This window comes from Nannospalax galili, unplaced genomic scaffold (assembly GCF_000622305.1).
Source record: "Nannospalax galili isolate Female #2095 unplaced genomic scaffold, S.galili_v1.0 scaffold227, whole genome shotgun sequence".
Taxonomy (NCBI): domain Eukaryota; kingdom Metazoa; phylum Chordata; class Mammalia; order Rodentia; family Spalacidae; genus Nannospalax; species Nannospalax galili.
In genome coordinates, this window is record NW_008360303.1 from 10,422,246 (window position 1) to 10,444,986 (window position 22,741).

The 22,741-nt window shown below is 40.2% G+C and overlaps 1 protein-coding gene across 3 annotated transcripts in view; it reads right to left on the bottom strand.

The window, feature by feature from the left end:
• Rgl1 (ral guanine nucleotide dissociation stimulator like 1) overlaps positions 1–22,741 on the bottom strand; it is a 351,061-nt gene that overhangs the window by 159,381 nt on the left and 168,939 nt on the right. For all 3 annotated transcript variants that reach the window (XM_029559234.1, XM_008824291.3, XM_008824289.3), the window contains exon 2: positions 22,077–22,240. In XM_029559234.1, the coding sequence (XP_029415094.1) occupies positions 22,077–22,208 (132 nt within the window). In that variant the 5' untranslated portion in view covers positions 22,209–22,240. The remainder of the gene's footprint in view (positions 1–22,076; positions 22,241–22,741) is intronic.

Genomic DNA, 22,741 nt, shown 5'->3' on the forward strand with positions numbered 1-22,741 from the left:
GAAGTGCATTCCTGTAATTCCACTGCTGGTATGGGGGGCAGATACCAGTGGATCCCTGGGACTTGCTGACCAGTTTAGCCAAAATGGTGAGCTCCAGGTTCAGTGAAAGATTCTGTTTAAAAAATAAAGCATAAGGCTGGAGAGAGAGCTCAGACAGCCATACTGCTCTTGCAGAGGACCTGAGTGCCAGTCCCAGCACCCATGTCAGGTGGCTCACAACCACCTGTAAGTCCAGATCCAGGGGATCCAAGACACTTGTCTGGTTTCCAAGAGCACTGTGCTCATGTGCATGAATTGCCCCGCACACATGGATGGAGCGGGAAACAATCATATTGAGCGAGGTAACCTAGACACAGAAAGACAAATATTGCATGTTTTCTCTTTTTGTGGATATTAGCCTTGAATTTTTAGATGTGTGCTTTGTCTGAAATAACCATAGAGGTCAGAAAATTAACAGGTCATTGGGGTTGGGGGGTCAAGGGGGGAAAATAGAATGCAGTGTTATAAAGAAGGAAAGGGGGATAATAGAACAGGAAGAGATAAATGGGGTAGGGGATGGCAGGGCAGGGAGAAGAGGGAATTTGAGGAAGGATAACTAACACTAAAGACCTTTGTTGAAAAATCACAGGAAACTTACTACTGTAGAAGCTTACTAAAATATATAAATATACATATATAAAGTAATTTAAATTGAGTTATCCTGTAGCAGAGGAACAATGCCCCTACTAGACACCACAGGCTAACAAAAAGCCCAGTGCCAGGAATGGGTTACCTCTTTGGGAATTGTTAGCCAATGAGGACCCAAAGATCCCCAAACATTACAGGTTACTCTCACTGCTCTTGATTACCCTCCAGAAGACCCTGATGCCAAAGATACCACATACTTGAGTCATAGAACATAAGAAATCAAGCTGGTACTGACCTCAAAGCTTAAACTCTGCCAGTTAGCTTTCACAGTGTTGGTAGGTGAATTCTACCAGAGGAGAAAAATAATCAACAATCTTGCCCAGTTGTGAACCCTGTGATCTACAGTAATGACTGGCCTAGCAAGTTATGTCTACTGATGCAATAGTGGCACAAAAGCTATGGTAGTAACCAACCACTTTCTGATTGGCTTTAGGGCCTGTTTCACAAGATGTAGCCTATACCTGGCACAGTTATTGGGACCAAGAACCTGTGACTATACAGGTCATAGGCCCTAGGAGAGAACCTATTACCATTATTCTACTAAACATACATAGTATTAAATAGACTCCTAATGGCTTATTGTTGTACCCATAGATAAACACAGTTCTTAAACTTCATCAGAGAAGTTTCTTTATGCAGTAGATGGCAATTAACACTGAGACCCATAACTAGTCAAAGAGCAGAGAATAAGAGACTGAAATGTTCAGTCCTAAATGGGACATCTATATCACACCCCTTCCACCCAGGGCTCAGCAATCATTATGAAAGAGGGGTCAGGAAGACTATAAGAGTCAGAGGTAATGGATCATTGCAATGATACAGTGTTTTCTGGACACAGCAGCACAGCTGCACATATGCACATGGTAGTTATGACTGCATGCACAAGACCTGGGAAAGCTCATGCCAGACTAAATCCCAGCTGGATCTGGGAGACAGATATGAAGTCATACCCTTAGCTAAGGAACTATTGGCAACTGATGGCTGCTGGGAGAGGGATTTTGTTTCTCTGTTCTTGAGATAAAACATTGACCAAAACCATCTTGGAGAGGAAAAGGTTTATTCATCTTATAATCATCAAGTCACAATGGAGGGAAGTTGGGGCAGGAACTCAAGGCAGGAGCTTGAAGCAAATAGCACAGAGGAATGCTGCATACTGACTTGCTATCCCCTGGCTTGCTCAGTTACCTTATACATCCAAAGTCCATCTGCTTAGGGATGGCACTGCCCAACAGTGGGGCAGGCCCTACTACATCAATTAGCAATCAAGAAAATGCCCCACAGATATTCCAACAAGCCAATTTGATGGAAAAAAAATTCCTCAGTTGAGGCTCCCTCTTAACAGGTCACTCTCATTTGTGTCATGTTGACAAAAACTAACCAGCACACACACACTCCAACTGAGAGCCACACGCCCAAGAGCAGACGGACAGCACGAATTGGATGCAATTAGTTTCTAAAAAACGAGAACACAAAGTTGGATGGATAGGGAAAGCAGGAGTGGGTGTGGGAGGAGTTAGGGGTGGTGGTGAATGTGATCAAAATATAACATGTAAAAATCTCAAAAAATAATAGAAATTAACAAAACTGTGTGTGTGTGTGTGTGTGTGTGTGTGTACATACACATGAAATAAAATTAAGTAAAAAACAAAAATTAAGGTGAAAATCAGTAGAAGATTCCAATGGACCTCTGGCCTCCACATGCACACACATAGGAGAACTTACCCCCTGACACACATATGCACAAATGCATACCACACACACACACAATCTTAAAATTCCATTATTGCTTTAATGAGTCTCTAAGTCCATACCTTCAACAGCAATTAGGTGTGTACAAAGAGAAAAGAAAAAATTATTTCTAGCAGAAAAATTTATACTTCTCTTGACCAGTCAAGCTAAAGAGGAAGAGGTTGGCCTCTACAAAAAGATGTTTACTATGTGTTACTGTGGAGAAGGAAGTATAAAGAAGAAGAAGCATTGCCTCATCTGGGTTTTTAATTGAATTTCTGTACATACTTTGTTTTGAAAAGGAGACTTAGATAGCAGTCAATAATCCTTGCCTGAAAGCATAAAGGATCACAGTGTGGCCCCAGCTCTCCAGAAGTCTGAAGGAATACTCCCTTGCCCCATCTAGCTGACCCACAGGGAATACCAAGGAACCTCTGTCCCTCGCATCACCGATCCAGTGTGGGAAATAGAAACCAGCAGCACAGAGCAGGCCTCCAAGAGCTGCTGGTAGCTTAGTTTCCACTGAACAACATGACTGCTTTGTTTTGGGGGGTTCTGGCTCTTGTATACAGTCTCAAGCTGCAGCTTCATTAGTACGTTTCATGGCCAGAATTGATGTGGCATAACAATTATTTATCCAGAATGTGAAGAGGTAAGGCAAGACTGACCCTGAAGAAGACACTGTGCTGAAAGAGTCACGTGTTACACAGCTTTTGTACATAATATATGCAGAGGCTGTCCATTGATTCAAACCTGCTTCAGTGGTTTCCAGGATGGAGCAAGGCTATCAACATTTATCTGAATACAGCACCCGCTGACATTGACCTGGAAACAAATCCTGTAAAATAGGCATGACTACATTTTTTGTGTGTCTACCTGACAGTGGCCTCAGAATGACTAATCCAAGAAGAGCACAGACTATCCTCTTCTCACTCACCATCCAAGCATTCATCACTGGGGTAGAAGAAGGTAGGTCAGCAAAGTGTAGCCTTGTTGGATAATTTCTAAATGGAGCTTCTTCAGGGAAGGTGACCTGCCCCCAGGGTAGGTTACTTCAGCTAGTTACAATTCAGGAATAACAAGGCCAAGGTCGTCATGAGCTTGTATACCCTAAAGGCCAATTAGCTATGATCTAGTTCATGGCCATAGCCTGTATCCCTCAACCAAAACAGCTGTTTCAAAAGTGGATGCCTTTGATGACAAGGACTGGTCTAAAGTAGAATAAATGTATTAGTTCGAATTTATCATGATCTTGTAAAATAACACAAAGCATATTACAGTCATTAAAATTATATCACCTGGCATTTGTTCCACAGAGATGAGGAATAACAACGCCAAGAAAATTTCACAGATGTGTACAACTTCTAGGTTGATTACCAAGCCAAAAGCTGTCATGTATTCAGAAAGCCCATTTCTTAAGAAGTCTTTTTTAATCACACTATGAATTTAGTTTTCAAATAAAATAATTCTCTGAAGAAAATTATTTAATTTAGCACAGTAAGAATGTTCTGGTCTGCAGGTGTTCCTCCAGGGAGGAAATGAGATTCAGAATGAACACCAAATTCACACCCTTCATATCTCACTGAATATTCTATAAAAACACCAAACTGGTCAACACTGAATCACTATTTGGCCTGAACATATTTCCTTCTAGTTAGATACTTTTCTCTATTATAAACTGTTAGCTCTTCAATTTGACCCAGTTATTCCTTCAGATACATTCTACACACTGTCTTCTTTTTATAGTTGGGTTACAGAATGCAACATGGGTGTTTCCCCACCATTCATAAAAATATACAAATTTACAAACTGTCTTTCCTCAGATTTGTGTCTATCTCCTTGTTTCTAAAGTTTCTAATGTAACCCACAAAATAATGACGATCTGAAACAGCATGGGTACCAATATCTGAAGCACATTCGGTATCTAGAATTAACCTTGGGGCTGCCTCATGCAACTCACCTTGACCCAGAATTAACTTTCGGGGCTATCTCACATACTTACCTTGACTTAGAATTAACTTTGGGAGCTGCCTCACACAATGACCTCAAGCTAACACTGGTGACCTTCTGACATGCCTTAAAAATTAAAGCACATCTTCAAATGCAAGCACTTTGATCTCAAGAGAAGAACATGAATCTGTACAAAACTACAAATAAGAACTGTCATTTTGATTCTCTGATCCACAGAAATGTAGTCACACTCCTTGCTTTCTTACTGATAAAAGTAGGGGCTCTTGCCTTTGCTGTTCCTCCCAGCAACCTTCAGATGTCCCTTAAAGGACTGAAATAAGAGTCCACAGAAGGCTGCATTTCAGTGGTAACAGGGAACAGGGTTATTTCTTTCAGAAATTGTTCCCCCATCAATGTTCATTTGTCTTCAGAAGAGTCCTGAATCCAACCTCCCAGAGAACTCAGCTAATTCTCTGAACACTGAGCCTGTTTTATCGATTATCTGGAAAAGTGTGACCCCTACAAGGCAAGACTTAGTCTGACCATATACATTCTGAACCCTAACCTGAGACAAATGAACCATGGGTGGCATACAACCCATCAGGCTGAGGACAGGCAATCCGAAAAATGGAAAGTATATATTCTTTTATCCTCGGTTTCCATTCTTCCTAACTCTATAAAATAAGATTCCTCAAATCTCTCACACCATGAAAAAGTATATCTAAACATCATTTTACATAACTTATCTGGTATACAGTTTCCCCCTTACTAGTTTGTGAGGTCCCTAGGAAAAGCCCTACTCTGTTAATGTCCTCCCTCTCTTATCTTCACCATGCCCTCTTCCTCTCTCTTTCTTCTCTGTGATAGAGGACAGAGCTTCTTTTATCTTCTATATAATTCCAAACACAAGCACTGCCAATAACCCTAAGATCTAGCTGCATCATGCTGATGTACGCCAGCTGTGCCTTTTGGTGGTTAACCCCCACTTACAACAGGGTCTCCTCAGATCTTCCTCTGTGAATGAGATTCCAAGAATACATCTAAAAGGCCACCACCAATGAGATGGAAATGAAGCCAAAAATAAACAGATTCTGTTTTGGACTACTGAGCACATTAAAAATAAGGTAGTGAGGGATAAAACTGGAGAAAAGAAAAATGCTCCGCAGAGCTATAAAGTTAAAGATATTCTTGGACATGAAAAAAAAAATTCTAAGATGATCTGCCCCTTCAAGTATCCCACTTTCAAGTGAAATGTTGGTCGTGGGGACAGGGAGAGAGGCAGGTCAGAGTAAAGAGCAGAGAAGGGAAAACTATCATCAAAAGAACTCAAACAATGATTGTGGAGGTTAATCCTGACTGTTAATTTGACTGGACTGAGAGATGCTATATTAGTTTTACTTATGTTGCTGTGATAAAATGTGCTGACAAAAGAAACTTAAGAGAGAAAGAGTTTACTTCTGCTCATAATCCCAGATTTATCACAGTATAGCACAGGTTGGGCAAGTCAAGGCGGCAGAACTTGAAGCAGCCAGTCACATCAAGAGTAGAGGGAGAGTGAATGCTCACATGCTTCTGAATGAGCTCAGTTCACTTTCTCCTCTTTTATACAGTCCAGGACCCAAACCCTGGGAATGATGCTGCCCACTTGCAGACTGGGTCTTTCCACATCAATTAATATAATCAAGAGAATTCCCCACAGGGCATGATCTAGACAACCCCTCATTGAGACTCTCTTTTCAGGTGACTCTGGGTTGTGTCAAGTTGACAATTAAAATTAACCAGCACAGATGCCTAGGAGATTAGTAAAGTACATCCCTGGGAGTGTCTATGAGGCTCTTTCTAGAAATTATTAATTAAGGGGGGTGTCCTAAAGATAGGTGTCACCATCCCACACACTGGAGATGTGTATAAAATAAATGAAGGAAAAAGACAAAGTCATCAATGCAGGCATTTCCACTTTCTCTGCTTCCTGGCCACCATGGTGTGAGCTGCTCTGTACACCATGCCCTCCCCACCATGATAGACTACACCTGACACCATGAGCAAAACAAATCCTTCCTCCCTTCAGTTATTTCTTCACAGTAAGAAAAAAAACATAAAAAACTAGTATAACTATAAAAAGTATACTCCCAAATTAGAAGACAAAGGTTAGGAACTTATCACATAGCTAGCCAATGCAAAGCTTAGAGGCTTCAGGAATCTTCCAAGATTGTAAAAAGCAAGTCTATGAAGTAATTATTGGAAATTAGAGTGTAATGACATTATTCTGCAACTTTGGGCAAATCACAATCTCAGATCATCAGTTTTTCTATCAACTCCCTCCCTGAGGAATCACAGACAAGGTCACCAGATGGTTAGTGTATACTCAATTGTCTGGCCTGCTTATTTTCCATTATGAAACCATGTGTAATGGTCCTACGATTGAACGTGATCAGATATTGCAAATGACTGTCATTAGAATGTAATCATCCTTCATCTCTGGCCCAGTGCAACTGTGCTCCAGACTCCCCAAACAAAACTTGAGTTGTCCTAATGCCGTATGATAATAGATAGATGCCACTGGTTTTGTTTAAAAAAAAAAAAGAAAGAAAGAAAGAAAGAAAGAAAGAAAGAAAGAAAGAAAGAAAGAAAAAAAAAAAGAAAGAAAACTTACAGATTATAAAAGTATTCATTAGCTTCAAAAACTCTAGATAACCTCAAGATTGAGGACACAAACATAATCAATCTGATGTAAGAGGACAAACAGCACTCTAGGAGAAATATAATAACTTTTCATTTCAAAGCCCGTTTAAGTGTCCAACAGTTATCCTGAAGTCTGCTTCTAAGCCTAAAAGATGCCAGAAAAGTCTCTACCAACATCTTCAGCTGATGGCAACAGAACCAGGGCACTCTGGTTCAGGCCAGCTTTATTAGGAAACAGAATTTCTACACTAATTTTATTCCACACATGAAGTAAAAGACATTTTTGTCTGTTCAAAAAAAAAAAAAAAGCAATAACATGATTCCAGGATCCCTAGAAAACACAGCATTCTATCAATCAGACACTGAATTATCAGTTTCTAAACATAAACAACATGAATACAAGAAGTGAGACCTGAGCCAGCAAGACAGCTCAGTGAGTAAAGGCATTTGCCACACAAGCCTGGTGATCAGTTTGATCTCTGGAACCCATGGAAAAATGGAAAGAGAGAAATAACTCCATGAAGTCATCCTCTGACCTCCATATGTGCTCCATGGCATGAGCTCCCACACTAATAATAATAATAATAATTATTATTATTATTATTATTTTAACTGGGGAGCTAGAGAGATGACTCAGCAGAAGGGGCAGTGCTGCTCTTGCAGAGAACCAGAGTTTGGATCCCAGCACCCATATCTAGTGGCTCACAACTACCTGTAACTTACCTCCAGGGGATCTGATACTTCTGGCCCCCTCAGGCACCGGTATTCATACTCACACACAGAAATATACATAAAAAATAGATAATTTTTTAAATTTTTAAGTAAGACTTGGCCAACACAGCAGATTGGGGTCTTGATGATTTCATGGGCAAAAATCTCCCCAGAAGCTACAAGTTTGTGTGACCAGGCAACCTGATCCACACGCCCATCTTTCTTTTTCTTCTGTCTTTTTGATATAGGGTCTCCAGTCCCCTGAAAATAGTTTTTAAGGAACAAAAGTAATATGAAAAACTATTAACATTTGTCAGTTCCAGGTAGTGAATACAATTATCAATATAATGTGATATGACTGCACATATTTGTGCTCCTTGTGTCTTTTGTATATCTAAAAATTAAACTAATAAAAGAATCAAATAAAAAGATATCAGAGAAAGCATCTAAAATCAATTATTACCTTAGTGAATATAGGATAGTGAATTGAGACATTCATTTGAGTCACATTTAGTTCTGTTTGTCAAGTAACTACTGTGAGCACCAATACTAATACATTCTCTGCCTTGGAACTTCCAGTTCAGTGGAGTACACATCCATTTAATCTAAGCATTATTCCTGTGATTAGGGCAATTAAAAGGGAATTCCAGTAGCAAGGGAACATCTAGGAAGTACATTTTATCTGAATTTAGGGGCAGCTCACAACCACCTGTAACTGCAGCCCCAGGAGATCTGATGCCCTCTTCTGGTCTCTGTCAGCACCTGTACTCATACCCACACATCCACATAGCCACACTATCCACACACATATACATAATTAAAAACAAAATGAATCTTTAAAAAATGTAAAGACAATTTTCAAAGAACCAAAATGCCAGTGGTTTTTACGTCAGTCTGAGTAAAATAGAGAGGGGGGGAAATGGGAATATTATTAAACGTGTTCTGTGTCACCCACTTTCTAGATAGTTCATGTACACAGCATGTTCAACCTTCCTACAAAGATATTAATATACATATTTTCTATATTTTCTAAAAAGCCTAGACTTGAAGAATTAACTACTTCCCAAAGTTAATACAACCGGTAAATGTCAGAACCATGTTTACACCAATTCTACTTAGATGCAAAATTCATGGTGCTTTCCTCTTTACTGTTTGCATCCTCAGGTTCTATCCATGTTTAGAAGGAATGTGAACTTTCTGAGCCAGAGAATGTGTTTTCACATATGTTCTTCATCCATTCCTTTAACAAACATCAATTAAGTGCCTATGTTGCTACCACTCATAAATGTGCTGAAAATTAAGTTAGCCAGAGCACTGTGTTCAAAAGCATTCTGGTTAAGTGAGCTGAGCTGAAGAACAATACGTTAGGAGGTGATGTGATACCATGGAATTTTCTCTACTAAGCAGAAAAAAAAAAACAACTTATCCATCAAGGCAAATCAAGAAAAACAGCATCAAAAGGCTAAATCAGCCCTCCCTGGTTGAGGGTGACAAATGACAAATACAGACTAGATGGCTCCTAAAATGTTTCTCCTGCTCCTACAAGAACTAAAATTTGTGCTTATAATATAAAAAGACTTTATAAGACTAGGTATTTTTAAAACTGTCCCTTGATTTCTTCAATGTCCCACATATTTGTTTACACATACATAAACACACACACACACACACACACACACACACACACACACACACACACACCACAACACCACAAACAGAATGTGTGAAATGTAGGGCTGAACAATTTGGCTCTTGTCTTCTGTCTTCCCGGTTCTCTGTTCAAGGACTTGCAGCTCTGAAGTCAGGTCTGGTCCAGAGAAGCCCTCACACTTTCCTTCCTATACTCCCAGCTCAGTGCAGAAAATGGCTGCCACCATGCTCCACTCAGAGGGGACTACTGGTCTTTATTTGTACCAAAGGCTTTGCTACACACTTCCATTAAGTCTCACGTGTTCAGAATTACTCATTTCCTTTGTGATAATATTGTCAGCAGTTTGAACTTCCCTTGGGAAATTATAATACTTCTGGACACCCATTTGGATTCCTGGCTTTTTTTGCTATCCCAAATCTCTACCACCCCCCAATTTTTCCTTAAAAATAACTTTTCCTCCCACCTTGATAAAGCATAATTTTCTATCACAATGCTTCAAGTCTCTTTTGTTTGCCATTATGCGCTTCTTTGATCAACATTTTTACTTTGAAACAATTCAGATTTGTTCTATCACTGCATTTATCTTCCTGAAAATGAACATTTTGAGGCAACAATGAGTTGGTTTATAAGCACAGCCGACCCATAAGGGTAAACAAGAGTGGGAGGACCCCTCTGCTCACTGGGGCTCTTTTCATCAGCCTATTTGTTTCTTTGTCACTGTTTTCACTATATCCATATGTTGTTGATTCTCTGAAATCCAGTAAAATTGTAATGTTTCCTATTCTTGGCAAGTACAAGCCACATAATGAAACATGTGGTCCTGAGCCTTGGGTCTGATCTTGTATGATGTCAGAGACAGCATTTCCAATCCTGAGAGACTGAAATCCTGTGCAGCTCTTCACAGAGCAAAGCATGAGCACACCGAGACAGCTGCTGATCTGTCCATTGTTCTTGTTCACTGGTTCACTACTTTGTTCCTTCATTCAACAAACAGCTCAGCACTGCATTGGTGTAACTGTGAGCAAAACAGGCACATAGTGCTTTATGCTAGGAACTTACAGGCTATTGGAAAAGGATACCAAACAAGCAAGTGGCAAATAATATAATAGGTGTACATTAAGGAAACAGGGTGGGAGGAAGGAGGGGAAGAAGGAAGAAGAGGACAGAGAGAAGGAGGAGGAGGAGAAGGGAAGGATGGGAAGAGGGGGAGGAAGAGGGAAAGAGGGAGACGAGGAAGGAAGGAGGATGGAGGAGGAGGAGGGAGAGGAGGAGGAGGAGGAGGAGAGTGTTATGCCTTGAGTGGGAAATGGTCCCCACAGGATCATGTGTTGAGCACTGTTACCCAGCTGTGGAGCTGTTTTGGAAGGTTGTAGATTAGAACCTTTAAGAGGTGGAGCCTAGCTGGAATAAGTGGGTCACTGGAGGGTGGGCCTTAAGGGTTATAGCAGAGCCCCACTTCCTGCCCCAGTCCCTCTCTGCTTCCTGACTGCTGAGGTAATATGATCAGCTGCCTCTCTCTTCAGCTGCCATAGCCAACAAACCACTCCCATTGCCATCACGTTTTCCCTCTCTGCCACAATGGACTGTGTCCCCTCAAACCAGGAGCCAAAATAAGTCCCCTAAGTGGTTTCCTTCAAGATATTTTAAATAACTAAAACAGGGAGGGAGGGAAGGGGGATGTAAAGGAAGGAAGGAATGACAAGGGCACATTTGCTGAGACAGAGATAGTAGCTCAGACTGGCCTGATGCCTCAATCCTCCTGCCAGTCTCCTGAGTGCTGGGATCATAGCCACTATGCTGGGCATCACAACATGATGATGGGAGATGAGGAGAAACCCCCATTCTGAATGATGAGTGGGTATTCTTATAGCGAGAACAGCATGGTGTACAGAGGCATGGCACAGCCAGTAAGGAAAAAATGGTTTAAAGAACGCTAATTAACCCTTCCCTATCAACACTTCTTCCTAACCCTCACTCATCCGTAACCTGTCCTGTGTAAAATTTCCTTCATTTACAAAGTTGTCTAAGATTGCTAGATGAGGTTTTCTTATCAAGTAAACTAGGCAAATATCAGATACGGGATTATAGGGGAAGACTGTCTAGTGAAAATATCCAAGTTCTGTCCTATCTGAGTCTCAGAAAGAAAGGCTTCTGTACCAGCCACTCACTGTGGTGGGAAGTACAACCTTCCCCCAAAGACCCAATATTTGTGAGACAGGGATGAATGTAAATAACATCATTCCCTCTTCACTTTTGCCCCTAAAAGGAAAGACAAATCTAATGAACATAAGTCCCTTCATCTCCAACTTCCATAAGAAACAGGACACCCTACCCCTGCCTCTCGATTGCCCTGTGTCAACAGTCTCCTGACATAATGGATTTTTTTTTTCAGAGCTAAGGACCGAACCCAGGGCCTTGCACTTGCTAGGCAAGCGCTCCACCACTGAGCTAAATCCCCAACCCTGGCATAATAGATTTTTTAAGGAAATAAAAACACTGAAGTTTTCTGGGAAACAAAGCACTAAAAGAACTGTTTGTAAAACTTTTTCTTAGAGAAGGAAAACTTCTCAAAATGCATTGTTTCAAGAAGCTGGTTGTCATCTCCTCCTGCCCCCCACCTTTTGTTTAAATTAAATTTACTAAGATTTCCTTTACTTTCTACATGAAAATGCAAAGAAATGTTCATGTTATATTGAAGGCAAGACTTATTCCAGGCCTGGGAACCAGGCAGAGCAGGCTAAACTGACTACAAAAGTCTAAGGTATTTTTATAGGAAAAAGCCCTCTACATATGGATCCTGGTTTGCTGTATCCTCCTAGAGGGGTTTGCCTTTTCCCACTCAAATACCTGTCACCTGAGCAACCATTTAATGTTGATGATTTACAGCATCCAGGATAAAACAAGATTATAAACAGGAGAGAAGCTGTCCATCTGGGTTCAAGAACACTTCTCCAAGGAGCACACTGCTAATAGGGCGAGTGAAGAGGAGCTCAGTGGTTCTGACACATGCACACCTGGTCTTTCTGTAAGGTAACTCATATATCTCCAATGACCATCCTATATGAACCTGAGGAAGGCTATTCTCATTGGAGACGGGCACTGTTTTATCCAGTTCCAATGCAAAAGAATTTTAAAGCAGAAAGTATCCTGACTACATGGCTTTCCAGAATCTGGGGAACATCTGAATTTAGGAAATTGTCATATACACTTGGTAGGTCAATATGGTGTACTCATGTGCTTCCTATGCTTTAAATATGGTTTGTCCTCTCTGGAACTCATGTTAAAGTTTAATCCTATTGTGACATATTAAGAGAGTGGAGGGGCCTGGGAAGATGGCTCAAAAGGGTAAGAGCACTTGCTGTGCAAGCATGAGGAGCTGAGCTTGAACTCTAGCACTCATCTAAAAGTGCACCTTGGCTGCATGTGCCTGTAACCTCACCACTGGGGAGCAGAGATGGGGAGATCCCAGGAGCTCGCTGACCAGGCAGCATAGCCGAAACAATGAATTTCAGGTTCCGTGGAGACCCTGTCTCAAGGGAATAAGGTGAAGAGCAATAGAGAAGATACCAGACAGCTTCCTCTTTGTAAGCATGCATGCACAGACCCACACACAAAGAAAGAAAAGAAGAGAGGGGGGGACAGGAAGGAAGGAGGGAGGGAGAAAAGCATTCTAATCTAGGAGACAGTAATGTACAAACATTCAAAAACATGCAAGGCTCATGTGATGAGTCTAATAAGATAGAAAAATAGAAGTGTTATGGGACTACACGGGAGCATCACTAACCAGACCAGAGGGGTCAAGGATGTCCTCCTTTAAAAAGTGATGAACAAAGACCTTCCAACAATAACTGGAATTTAATCATATTGAAATTTTGATATGCTGAGTGTTTCCCTTTACTTTGTACTATGAAACTTTCAGGGATCATCATGGAAAACTTGGGACTTGGGCAACAACGGCCAATGGAAATAAATTAAAAGGCTTATAGTGGGTTGAGATGGCAGTTAAAAGCACTGGCTACTCTTGCAGAGGACCTGGGTTCAGTTCCCAGCACCCATATGGCAGCTAACAACCATCCATACTCCAGGTCCAGAGAAACCAATGCCCTCCTCTGACTTCCCTGGACACTGCACAACATGGGTGCACTTACATGCATGCAGGCAATATAGTAAAAACATAAAATAAAAATAATTTTGAAAGGCGTATAGCGTATGTATTAGAGATAAAAAAACTTCCTTGACTACAGGTGTGCACTCATGGTGATAGCTGTGTTTCAAGGACTGTACTGTAAATATTTTTAAATTTTCTAAGTATTATTAATGTTTTGACATCTTTAAAAACTGTATCACCCACAAGAGACTTCACCTCAGGGAGCTGGTCAATTCCTAAAGGTAAAGGGTCAGAGCAAGCCTTACACGTGTTAACTAACTACCCCAGCACTGTACTCCTCTATCTGGCTTTACACTTCAAGAGGCAATATTCCCCTGTCTTAATAATCCTGGGCTAGGTACCAGGCAACTAGTTGTCAGCTAAAGACCACTGACTTTCCTCACACTGTTCCTAAACTGTTCATTCTGCCCTGTCTTGCCTTGACTGTTCTAACTCCAGTGCAGAAGTACTCCAAACCCTTGTTTCTCACCACCACATTGTCTTTCCATATGGCCCGATGTGGCATGCTTTGCCTCCTGTCTCAAGAGCCCATGAGTACAACAAGCTACTTTGTTCCCAAGTTTCTCATGTCTCCTCTTATGGCCATGCATGACCATCTCATAAAAGAACACAAAACAGGGGCATATAATATAATTCTGGCCAGCTTTAATGCTCAATGAAGGAACAGGCATTCAGAGAATGGATTTTAAAAAAAATCCAGGTTCCCACTGCCAAGCTGCTCAAAGTTGTACCCTAATCACTAGCTTCTGCATGCGGCATACAGCTCAGTTACATAGACAAAGCTACAAAGAACTTGGCATCATTTTAGGATTCCACTTAACACAGACTGGAGGTAAGGATGGTGTACAATCTCCATGAAATACTGAAATATTGACATTGACTGAATATGTTCCCCCAAAGTTTACTGAAATTCTAACTTCCAAGGAAAGACCTCCAGAAAGGCCTTGGGTCATGAGGGTGAAGCCCTCATGAATAGGATTAATGCACTTGTAAAAGAGATCCTAGAGAGCTCTCCAGCTTTTTCTGTCATGTGAGGTAACAGTGAAAGTCAGTTGTCTGCTATCTGGAAGAGGCTCCTCACTGGAATCTGACCATGTTGACACCTTGATCTTGGACTTCTTCCCATCTCCATAATTGTGAGAAATAAATGTCTGTTGTTGATAAACTACCTAGGTCTAAGCTACATGGTATAGTGGCCTAAACTGGATAAGACAGACACTATGTAATGGGAACTTAAATGGAAACTTGGCCACAAAAACTGCCAACAATTTAAAGAATGGAATAGAGTGATGGCTTTCATGGGCATATCAGGGTCTGTTCACAAGACACAGCAGAGTCATGCTGTCTGAGAGCCAGAATGGTGTATTACTATGCTGAGGCTGCTGCCTGCACCAGAAATGGTTGAAGTCTGGCCAGAGAAGGTAAGTGTACAGTCAGATTGATTCAGAAATTTGTAGAAAGCTTCATAAAGAAATGAGAATGTAGAATTGAGAAAGGAAACAAATTCCGATCTGACTCTGCCACTTGCCAGCTATGTATCTTTGGCATGTTTCCTAATCTCCAATCTTAAAACTCTTATGAGCAAAATGAGATTTCCTGGGTCTGTGGCACTTGAGTATCTTGATGAATATGAAAGTGTCAAATATAGTTCTTAATATAAAGGAGGTGTGCAGTAAATCCTATTTCCCTCCTTTGAAGATCCCAGTTGGAGAATGTTCAATCTCAATATTTCCCTTCTCACTACTGATGATGTCTACTCATCTCAGAACTCATGTTTCAAAGCATTTGTATGCATCAATAACTTCTTAGCAAGTAAATTTTTATCTCTTTGCCTCATCATATGAAAGTTCTGACAGACAGAAAAGGATATTCATCAGAATCATAAAGAAGAGCCTGAACTCTACCATCAAACCCCAAGCCTTTAAGTCCAACAAAAAGCTGGCTCTTCAGAATCTAATACAACACACTCCCACTGCTTGTCCAAACTGTCATCCAGTTTTTAAAGTGCTCTCTCTTCCTGTCCTCGGATGAGTATGATTTCATCCGCAAAGCATGCGTGATGAACACATTACTATTTCCTCCTCTGAGAGTGTAATGTGACAATGTGGGGCCCCACTCCTGAGCTGGATGAACAGTGGTCACATGTTCACTTCCATTCAGGCAGTCACTACTTCACTTTCACAGAGAGCATCTCTGTCTCACAGCCTTAGAGAATATTGCTTATTTTGGTGGCCTCATAAATACAAAACTGAACCACAGATAAGTCCAGAACTTAATGATTATTCAATGAAGAGTCGATTAGCAATAACCCCCAAGTTAAAATGCAATAAATAAAATAAAACCACTATAACTTAGTACCCCCAAACATGCATGAAACAACTCTCCATTGTATACAGAAATGACACCATTTTGGAGGCCATTATAATTGAGAGAAACAACATTATCATGAAAATAATTCATCAGTCAAGTGTTTATTTTGATCGATGCCTGACAGAATACCACTGCTTATAAACCAAGCAAAATTTTACATGAAGGACATGGTTTCAAGAATAGTCTAGATGGGAAGAGAAAATAACCATCTTGAAAATAAAGAGCACTTCCCCCAAATCCCTAGGTTAGCACCCCCTAGCATAGTGGGGATAGAGAAGAGAAAGAGTAGTGTGTGGGCCAATGGTTTAGAAGTTTTCTGGGCCATCCCACACAGACCTAACAGAAAAGCCCTGAAAACCAAACCTGACCATGTTAATACCCCACCTAAAGCCCTTCATTGACTCCCCGGGGCCCACAAGCAAGTTTCCCAGTTTCTGAGTGAGACTCATAAGGGTTTTTATCACTTAGTCCTTCTCAGCTTCATCTCTTACCATTCCTCTTCTGCTGTCGACATTCCAAACTCTAGAATATTCTTATATTTCCCTCTACACAGATTTCCTTTTTCTAGAGTTATTTAATCTGATTCCCTTTCTAATACTCTATTTTCTGGGGTGATTTATACTTTTCCCTTTGAAAATGAACTTACTGTGAAGTTTGTTTGCCCTGACACACTTACATCAGCATACTGGATTACCGTTTCTGTTCTCAATACACCTGTGGGCTCATTCATTACAGCAGCCATCACACTGTTCTGTAATTATCAATTCATTTGTTTTTAACTCTGTTTCTCCATCTCATGTCCATTTTTAAGGATCAATTCTTTTGAAGTATGATAGACATGTAACAAAGCAAGTCTATTTAGTATGTATAGTTTGACTAAGCACAGTGGTGCACACCTCTAATCCTAGCATTCAGGAAGCTGAGGCAGGAGAATTGTGAGTTTGAGGCCAGCTTGGCACTACATAGAAAGTTTCAAACCAGTCTGGGCTACACAGCAAGATTCTATCTCAAAAAAATCAGCACTAATAATAACAACAATAATAAAGCATATATCAGTGAGTTTTGACAAATATATACACTCATGTGTACCTTTGTATTTTCATCATCACAAATCAGCCACTTCTCCCACTGCTCCCTTGCTCACTTTAAAAACAAAGAGATACAGAGACCTTATGAGACAAGATTATTTTCATGCATGAACCTTCTGTAAAGATTACAGTATTTTCTACTAAATGTAAGTTTTATTTATAATATAAGATTAAATATTTATATTTTAAGAGCATTATATGGAATAGCTACAACTAATCACTACACTGAAAATCAAAACATTTTAACTTCAAATATACTTGACACTGATTTTTACCTACATGAAACTTTTAAATGATTACAAGAATTCAGTAGTAAATATGTTCACATAACTAAGCACATAACTGAACATAACAAAAATAATAAAAAATGTTACCTAAAATTACCATAATATGTTTTAAAAGGCATAGTTTTGGCTGGGTGTAGTGGCACACACCTTTAATCCCATCACTCGGGAGGCAGAAGAAGGTGGATCTCTGTGAGTTCAAGGCCAGCCTGGTCTCCATATCAAATCCAGGCCAGCTGTAGCTACAGGGAGACCCTGTCCCAAAAAGACAAAAAAAAAAAAAAAACACCATACTTTTGAAGCAGATTTTTCAGTTGTAAGAGCACACTTTTCGTACTTTTAAGTAACTCAGGTTTCTAGCCCCATGTTATGCTGAAAAACTGAATATCCTAATGGCTTACTAAAAATAGCTCTAAAATGTTTAATATAATAACCCAAGATATCCTTTTCAATACACTGATCAGGTGGCAATAAATTCAGACTTCTCCAAAGTCAAAGCTTGAAGCAGATTTTTCAGTTGTAAGAGCACACTTTTCGTACTTTTAAGTAACTCAGGTTTCTAGCCCCATGTTATGCTGAAAAACTGAATATCCTAATGGCTTACTAAAAATAGCTCTAAAATGTTTAATATAATAACCCAAGATATCCTTTTCAATACACTGATCAGGTGGCAATAAATTCAGACTTCTCCAAAGTCAAAGCCTACATGGAGGGAAAACCAACACAGATAAGCGCAGAGATCGGCTTCCATCCCTAGAGAACATGAGGCACCCCAGGTGAAGTCTGGCCTTGTATTCTGTGACACTTGTTTAACTGTCAACCAGACTTCATTTGTGCTTGCCCTGTCACAGATCCAGATCTTCATTCTGAGAACCTGCCCAAACAAGAATTATACCCCACCCCATCTTTATAGGGCAAGAGGACTAGCTCTCAGCAATAAAATATGAACTTATATGCTGCGTGCCACAAGAGAATTTAGAGTGAGTGTTTCTTCTTTGGCTTCCATTTTGTTTTGTGTTTTTGTTTGTTTCTTTTGTTTTTGTTTGGGATTGGGCTTGGATTTGGGTTTTTTTGTTTAGGTTTTTGTTTCATTTTGTTTGCACACTGCTAGCTAACTACAGATAATTCCTAGGCCCTACAGGATGGAAGAACTACAAGGAAGTAGCTTGGGTTCTTGAATTACCCCATGGAGAACAGCACTACCCTCACCAGAAATATCTAAGTGATATTAATATATAATTGAGAACTAAACTTTTACTATGTTAAGTTTCTTAAATTTTGTAATGTATTTGTTACAGCTCAGTGTTGGTTTAAACATTGTAGGCTTTATTATCTTAAGGCGTGCAAAGAACAAAATACAAAGTCCAACACTGGTTCAATGCACAAAATCTACAAAGAATTCCCACTGCACAAAACTGGGAAGCTAAAATGCTTCTCCTTCCGCATCAAGGTGAGCTAGTAATAATATTCCTCCAGGATAGCACAAGGAAGTTGACTGCCCTGAAACTGTGCTCAGAATAAAAGACTTTATTACTCAGTGAAAGCAACAGAGGGTGTCCAGGTGTTTGTTTGGTTCACCATGTACCAATTACCACAAGAGGACACAGGCTGGCCTTGATGCGGAACAGGGATACAGAGGATTTCCCACACAAACACACTTAGAATCCACAGACATACCCGTCCGTGATTTCCATCCTGTCTTCACATTCAGTAGTCTGGAAAATATTGGGCTAAGAATTTAAAGTGTCTTTCAGCTGGCAATCCTCCTAGACAAATGGACATTTTCTCTGGAGAAAATTTCTCTCATCTCAAGAAAAATTAATTCAATCAAAAATCACAAACAAAGCCGGGTGCAGGGGCACACACCTTTGATCCCAACACTTGGGAGGCAGAGGCAGGTGGATCGTTATGAGTTCAAGGCCAGCCTGGTCTACATAGTGAGTTCAGGTCTGCTGGGACTACGGGGAGACCCTGTCTCAAAAAGAAAAAAAAAATCACAAACAAACCCAATAACTTGTACAAGGGCTAACTAAAAGATCAGATAATAGAAAAAGGCACATAGTTTTTGTAATTAGACTCAGAAATTTAAAATCATTATATTATTATTAGGAAAATATTATGGCGTCTCCCCTGTCTCCTACCTGTCTTACTATATATGTCAAAATTTTAAATACCTAGATTAGTCTTTACCCAGGCCATTTTCAGGGCTGGCCTTAAGCAATTTTGAGGAATACACTAATGCCTCCCACTAAACGAAAATACAAGCTTGCTCACTGCTTACTAGAAAATAGAAAGATTCCCCAGGCCAGCACCCTACTCCCATGTAGGCCTCTACCTGGGCTCACCTGTGTCCTCTTATAGGACTGTATATAACAAACATGTGGACACTCTGGTTACTGTTATTCTGAGGCTCATGCATTCTTTCAGTATCCACAAAACTGAGGCAAATACAAGTAAAATCTCAGATTCTGCCCAGTTTTTAATAAATATGACTTTAAAAATTAAAAAAGTAGGAATAGGAAGCAAAAGTCTGTTTTGTCTTTTTCAGTCAGGGTCTCCCTGTAGCCCCAGCTCATTATGTAGACCAGGCTGGCCTCAAACTCACAGAGCTCCACTTGTCTCTACCCCCCGAGTGCTGGAATTAAAGGTGTGTGCCACCTCACCTGGCTGATTAAATAATGACAGTTTTTAAAAGAAAAAAAATTGAACTTTTAGAAGTAAAAATGTAGACTTCATGAGTTGGAAGATAGATCTGAAATAAATCAGAGTGTAACACAAAGAGGAATAAAACACAGTAATCCTGCAAGAGGTTGGATAACATGAACACTGAGTGAAATAAGTATCAATTGTGTTGGAGATAAAAAGGAGAATGCAGCAAATTTTGAATTTAAAAAATTGTAGAGACATTTCCAGATCAAGGAAAGATACCATATTGTATGTGTATGTGTATGTGTGTGTGTGTGTGTGTGTGTGTGTGTGTGTGTGTGTGTGTGTATGAGAGAGACAAAGACAGAGACAGACACAGACACAGAGAAGAGAAAGAGAAAAAGAAAAAGAGACAGAGAAAGAGAAAGAGAAAGAGAAGAGAAAGAGAAGAGGGGATTTTGTTATTTTAGCCCCAGAAAAGAAAATACTAAAGGAAAACTAAAAGTAGGCTCAGGCTGCTGAGATGGTTCATTAGGTAAAGGAGCCTGCCACCTATCCTAAAGACATGAGTTCAATCCCCAGGACCCACATGCTGGAAGGAGAGAACTGACTCCCTCAAGCTGTCCTCTGACCTCTGCACATATGCCGTGTCACACATGCGTGTGCACACACAAAATAGATAAAATATAATTTAAATTTTAAAATATTTTTTAAACACTCTTGGATGAAACTGAGAAGCAAAAAGAACTGGTACGCAAAGAAAAGATTTTTATTTTAGATCACTAAGGTCAGAAAAATCAGGAAATCTAGCAGTTCCAGTAACTGACAGTCATGTACAACAGGGAAAATGTCTATGCGCTGCTGGCTGCCACCGCTTTGGAAAACAAATGGACAAGTTTTAAGATAAAACTTAAGACTATCAGCTCAAAAACTTTTCATACCAGCATAGACTTCTCAAGTTTCCTCCTTCCATTATTATTTTCATTATCATGTTGTGTTTGTTAAGAGTACTCTGCTGTTAGATGTATGAGAAACAAAAAAAGGCTGTGGACCAGACCCTGGACCACTAACCAAGGCAAGGAAAGCCCCCAGGCAGGGGGCTGGTCTTCCCAGTACCTTTTACTAAGTATTCGATATTTTTCCTATCACATTTCCATACCATGTTATTGTTTTAAAGTTCTTGGTTTGGGACCTCTCTCAGAGCTTTCACCTCAGCTTGAGAGAAGTCCTAGGTGAGTGAAGTCAGGGTTTTCCCATGCTCAGGTTAACAACTCCATCCTCATTTCCAGTCTTCCTGTTAGAGCCTTTCAATCAATTCTGCCTTAAGAAAGTGGTTCTTCAGTACCTTACCATTATTTATGATTTTATCCAAACACATAAGAATAAAAGCCAGATTTTATTATTTCTTCTGAATATGTGTGTGTGTCTCTCTCTCTGTGTCTCTGTCTGTCTCTCTCTTTCTGTCTCTCTCAAACACAGATGAAGAAATACTAGCATCTGTTGAAATGACAATAATAATAGCCTTAATATAGAAGAGGATCTCAGAAGGACAGCCTTGAGAGAGCAGGAAGAAGACAGCCTTCATCTATGCCACTGGGGATACCTGAGGCCTGAGGGCAGATTACGTACATATGAGCCTCAGATCACTATTTTTTTAATGTTTTATTTATTATTTTTATTTTATGTGTGTGCATGTATTGCCTGCATGTAGTTAAGTGCACTCGTGTCGTGCAGTGCCTGCAGAGGACAGAAGGGACTGTCAGATCCCCTGGAACTGGAATTACGGATAGTTGTTAGCTGCCATGTGGGTTCTGGGGTTCGAACCTGGGTCTTCTGCAAGATCAGTCAGTGTTGTTATCCACTGAGCCATGTCTCCAGCCCCCAGGTCACTATTTTTTAAGCTCTGGTTGCCAGTGAACCTTCCTTTACCTGTGCAGTCATCAATGCCAAAAGGATGTATCTCTGGATAATTGTCCCCTAGTCTTGGCTGTGTTTATGGTCCCTGAGCCAACTTGTCAAGCTGCCTATGGTGCTGACAACACTAGGAATTCTAGTATTGGGTATGAACAAATCCATCACTGCATTAATTATGCCATTTAGTACCATCTTACCTCCTCTGTCTTTAAAACTTCCCATATTCGAGCATGATCTTCCACCAGCCAATGTCCTGAGCTTTCTACTTTGGTGGAAAGTTTGACTTTAGACACCACTTGAGTAGCCTCTCCCACAAGTTTCCCCTCCATCGTGAAAGAGGCAAGCAGGAGGCATTACGGATCTGCATGTAAGAATAAAATACAATTCAAGTTAAAACCATAAATAATATTAAAAGAGATAAGAAAACAAATTATCATGCTTGACTTCTAAACAGTTAGACCAATGAAGATAACACTTCAACAGACATAGCTCTTACAGCCACTCTTTATATTCAAATATTTATTATTGGTATTTTAATGCAGGCTTCTGGAAATATAGGAACACAGTTTGATGCTGGGCAGTGATACAGATTTTATTTCTATTTTTTAAAGATTTCATTTTTAATTATGTGTATGTGTGTGGGTATGTACAATGGCTACAGGTGTCTGCAGAGGCCAGAAGAGGGTGCTGGAAACATAACTCAGGTCCTGCTTTAGCTCCCATGATACAAGCTTTAAAGCTGAGCAAAAATATCTGTTTATTATAGCTGCTTGTAATTTTGCTCTGGCCCCTGGGGAGAGGTGGAAATGGGTGGATGGAAGGCAAATCTCAGTGGTCTATTCATATTCTCTATTTCCTGTGG